Genomic DNA, 4,613 nt, shown 5'->3' with positions numbered 1-4,613 from the left:
GTAATGTCATACCCAAGAAGACTCGAGGCTGTAATCGCTGCCAAAGGTGCTTCAACAAAGTACTGAGTAAAGGGTCTGAATACTTATGTAAATGTAATATTTCTGGGTTTTATTTGTAATAAATGTGGGATTATTGTTTTTTAATGTGTTTATGTTTTGTCATTACGTGGTATTGTGTGTAGATTGATGTGGAAAAAATGAACAATTCAATCCATTTTGGAATAAGGTTGTAAGATAAACAAAATGTGGAAAAAGTCAAGGGGTCTGAATTCTTTCCAAATGCACTGCAACTACAATTTGGGGCAGTCTTTTACTGCATTTACATATATAATAACAAATATTATTATATATTATTATAAGTGCTGCCCAAATGACAAACAATGTTTGTCACCAGCATTTCTTTTCCTGGTCGTTGTTGTAAATGAGAATGTGTCCACAATCAACTTACCTAATAAATGAAACACAAACAGTGCACATATTACTCATAATATGTGCAATCTGTTTATTAGTGTTGCCTGCATATGATGGCAAAAGAGTTGGATATGAAGCATGACGCACTTCCCTTTTTTACAGGAACGTGCACTCACAACCAGTTTCCTGACCCGTTAAAGTACCAATGCATCCAGCCCCAACCGCCCCTCTCTGACTCGAGTCTGTGTATTGTCAGAGGTAAGTACTGCTCGGTCTTTTTGCTTTACATTTCATACAGAGATACTTCAATCTGGACTGTTAATGTTAAAAATTCAGCCTAAAATGTATAATTGTTCTTTGTTGCAATATGGGATAACATTGTCTCAGACAATAGGGATAATATTCAGATATATTCTATTATACATTTTAAGTATAGAATCAAGGCACTCATTCAAATGGGTACCTGTGCTATTTACATTTGGCAAAGCTTGTGCTTTGGTTATGTAGTTTGTATAAGGTTAGAGTACCACTTCAATTGCACATGGAGGGGAATTCATTGTGCAAGAGCCAATGCACTGTTGGAATCTTACACTTTTGGAATTTCACATTTCGTACTGCACTGGAAATTTGTTCTATAGTATACAGAAAGCGCCAGCAGAGGAAACACATGAGAAGTTTTGGCTCGTCTAATGTGACACAAGAAGCCTCCGAAACAGTCACATTTGGTGTGTGGTTATTTACCCCATCACAATGTGTGGGTGAAAGGTATGGTAGTGTTGTAGAGGTTCACTACAGAGTCAAAAAGCATATCAATTGTCACCACAACAATTGCCAAATATCACACTCAGTGCAAAAAAATATAGATTTAATAGACAATATTTTTTATTACAACATCTATAACACATGATCTAGTTCATATTTGCACAGGTCTAGTATTACTACATAATTATAATTATTACCCCAGCATGTCTGTTGATAACTGCCCCATGTAATACATTTTTTCATTCAGAATTTACCGTTATGATACAGAAGCCTGGAGGCTGTTCTAGGCGTGATGATATTTCAACTTGACGAGGGGATAGCCTAATATTGGCTTTCAGTTCAGAAAAAAGTCTAAATAACAATGCACTTCAATGAAGAAGCATAAACTGTATGCAGTCATTTAACCTCAAACTGACGCCCACTGGTGGCATTTTCTAAACAATGCATAATATTGTATGCTACCCTCATAAGGTACATTTCAGTTTCAAAACTATAAGTCCTACACATGCTTAGTACTGTTAGAAAGGTAAGAACTGGGGGATTCTGATAAGGGAAACAATGTGACTACTACAGAGCCTGAGCTACAACCCTTGAAATGTACAGTTTTAGTTTTTTGTCGGGGGAATTTTTGGTTGGGGAATAAGAGATTTCAAATTCTAGGTTTGAAACAAAAAATGTCACCAATTACTGTTCCAAAAGGATAAAACAAAGATTCTGATCTTTGACCTAATGATTGCGCTCTAAACATGCACACATTCTCATAGGAACACAGACATTTTAAAAGCACAGGGCTTGTGTAATGTGCTTTCTTCATACAGGAATGATATACATATGAGGAAGCTGTAATCTCTATCTATCTATTGATGTACAGTAAATATAACCCCTGTCTGATTCCCAGTTAGTCCACTAGATAGCAGTAGGTGATCACATGACGTCTCTTGGCCACTTGAAACCATTTGGATCTGGCTTGGTTAGTGAGTCACTGTGCCAAAATGGCTAAATGGATTTTTAAACCTGACACCTTAAAACGAACTTAGCAACCAGGGCTTTCAAGTTATGGAGTAGAACTAATTCAAATATGACTCAGGCAGGTGAGGAAACTTCAAACGTATTTTCCCATTCACTTTTCCTATTGTAAACGATGAGCTAGATCAACGGCACATGTGGAGGACTCATACAAGGCCATGTGGACGGAGAAGGAAATGCATTGCTTTACAATGACCACCAGGGTGTACCATTTCCATGCATACTAAATGTTTGCACTTTTGGTGACTTGACCTACATTGCATGCTCTATGAATATGACCATAGCACATTATTTATGGTCTTTATGGGGGGGAGGTATGATTTGAGTTGTGACAAGCTACATCACATTACACTTTAGCTTGATGTATTTAGCTAGTTACTGTATCATTCCCCTTTCATCTGTGGTATCATACCTAGCCTGGCTCGCTAGCATTATAAAATAATGTTGTATAACAAAAAGTATCTACCAAACTCACAGGACCTGGTACCTTGTCCAAAACAAACACTCAGAATTTAACAGGTTTTAATTCATTGGCACGATATTCTGCCAAATCTGGTTTTAAAACGGGTTCAGATCCCAGGTGACACTACAGACAGGATCATGCTACCTTTTTACATGAATCTAAATGTCTGCCTGATCATAGGTTGTCTGTGTGAAATCATTGTTACCATGGCATGGAGTTCCAACAGCACCAAACTGGACAATACCACCTTGTCCCTGTTCCAGAACGTGACAGCCAGTACAGCAATCTCCATTGTCTACATTGTAGTCACCATCATCAACCTGGTAGGAAACAGCCTCTCCATGTGGCTCCTCCTCTTCCATACCTCTCCCAAAACTCCCTCCATCATCTTCATGGTCAACCTGACCCTGACTGACCTGACCTTGGGCCTCGTCCTGCCCTTCCAGATCATGTATCAGATGCAGGGGTATAATTGGAGCCTAGGCCCGGCCATGTGCAGGTATTCTTGTTTATTCTTTTGACTATCATTTATTTATCCCGATCGGTCCCATTGAGGTAGATGTGCCTTTTACAAGCCCTGGACAAGAGCCAACAACTTTCTTTCATCACAGATTAATAATGATTAATTATATTCTGATCTTCCACAGGCTCTTGACCCTGGTGTTCTTTGCCAACATGTACTGCTCAATTCTAACTATGACCGCCATCAGTGTGGACCGCTACCTGGGCATCTGCCGGCCCATGCTCTTCTGTGAGACCAGGGAAAGGAAGTCATTCGCTGTGATTGTTTGCTTCGCCATGTGGACAGTCGTCCTATTGGTCCTGTACCCACTCACTATAACCGACCTGACATTCCACGTTCCAGAACTCAGGATCACCACCTGCTTCGACGTTCTGAAGAGGGACATGCTTCCATCCATGGTGGCCTGGGCTGCCTTCCTCCTTGCACTGTTTGTCATCCTCTTCCTCATCCCATTCTGCATCACTGTTTTCTGCTACATCAGCATCATCCGCAAGCTGGCCCGAGACTCCAAGACCAAACAGAAGGATAAGGCTATAGGTCTCGCCGTCACCGTCCTAACGGTCTTCACGCTCTGCTTCACTCCCAACAACATCCTCCTTCTGGCTCACACCATCCGGAGGCTCTTCTATGGGGAGTCCTTGTACATGGCCTACAAGCTGACTCTCTCCCTCAGTTGCTTCAACAGCTGCCTGGACCCCTTCATCTACTACTTTGCCTCTAGGGAGTTCCGGAAGAAGTTGAGGCAGATGCTAAGGCTGAGAACACTGAGCAGTCTGGACACGGGGAAGACAGACCTGCACAGAGAGAGCCTGTTCTCCGCCCAGTATGTGTCTGAGGGACAGGGTGGAGAGAACGGCAGAGTGTCTGTTAAACAACACTGTTAAAAAACAGAGAGAGGGCCTCCCGAGTGGCGCAGCGGTCCAAGGCACTGCATCGCAGTGTTAGAGGCGTCATTACAGACCCGGGTTCGATCGCAGGCTGTGTCGCAGCCGGCTGTGACCGGGAGACCCATGAAGCAGCGCACAATTGGCCAAGCGTCGTCCAGCTTAGGGGAGGGTTTGGCCGGCCGGGATGTCTTTGTCCATTACACTCTAGCGACTCCTTGTGGCAGGCCACGCGCATGCACGTTCCTCCGACAGATTGGTGCAGCTGGCTTCCGGGTTAAGCGAGCAGTGTGTCAAGAAACAGTGTGGCTTTGCAGGGTCGTGTTTCGGAGGACGAATGGGTCTTGACCTTCGCCTTTCCCAAGTCCGCATGGGAGTTGCAGCGATGGGACAAGACTGTAACTACAAATTGAGGAGAAAAGGGGCTAAAAATTACAACAACAAAAACTGAAAGAGATGTCATTTTATAGTATCCCCTGTTCAGATAAGTTTAAATCCCGAAATTCTATTCATTCATGAAATAAATATTAATTTAACATTCTCA

The 4,613-nt window shown here is 42.3% G+C and overlaps 1 protein-coding gene across 2 annotated transcripts; it reads left to right on the top strand.

Moving 5' to 3' along the window:
* Positions 1-578: 578 nt before the first annotated feature.
* On the top strand, positions 579-4,613 carry LOC106581655 (P2Y purinoceptor 8). Of its 2 annotated transcripts, XM_014163839.2 has the most exons (3): positions 579-669; positions 2,843-3,161; positions 3,310-4,613. In XM_014163839.2, the coding sequence occupies exons 2-3, from the start codon at positions 2,869-2,871 to the stop codon at positions 4,067-4,069; spliced, it is 1,053 nt and encodes a 350-aa protein (XP_014019314.2). In that variant the 5' UTR covers positions 579-669; positions 2,843-2,868; the 3' UTR covers positions 4,070-4,613. The 2 variants fall into 2 exon arrangements, with proteins under 2 accessions (XP_014019314.2, XP_014019313.2); XM_014163838.2 differs by lacking the exon at positions 579-669 and having other exon boundaries at positions 749-3,161.

The sequence above is a fragment of the Salmo salar genome, chromosome ssa21 (genome assembly GCF_905237065.1).
Source record: "Salmo salar chromosome ssa21, Ssal_v3.1, whole genome shotgun sequence".
Taxonomy (NCBI): domain Eukaryota; kingdom Metazoa; phylum Chordata; class Actinopteri; order Salmoniformes; family Salmonidae; genus Salmo; species Salmo salar.
The sequence above is the reverse complement of the archived record's forward strand: the minus strand, read 5'-3'. Positions and strand labels throughout refer to the sequence as shown.

Bases quoted from the DNA above. Each gene is read 5' to 3' on its own strand.
- LOC106581655 (XM_014163838.2), top strand. From the start codon at position 2,800: ATGCTACCTTTTTACATGAATCTAAATGTCTGCCTGATCATAGGTTGT. The intron at 3,162-3,309 runs GTATTCTTGTTT...GATCTTCCACAG, and splicing joins CTAGGCCCGGCCATGTGCAG to GCTCTTGACCCTGGTGTTCT.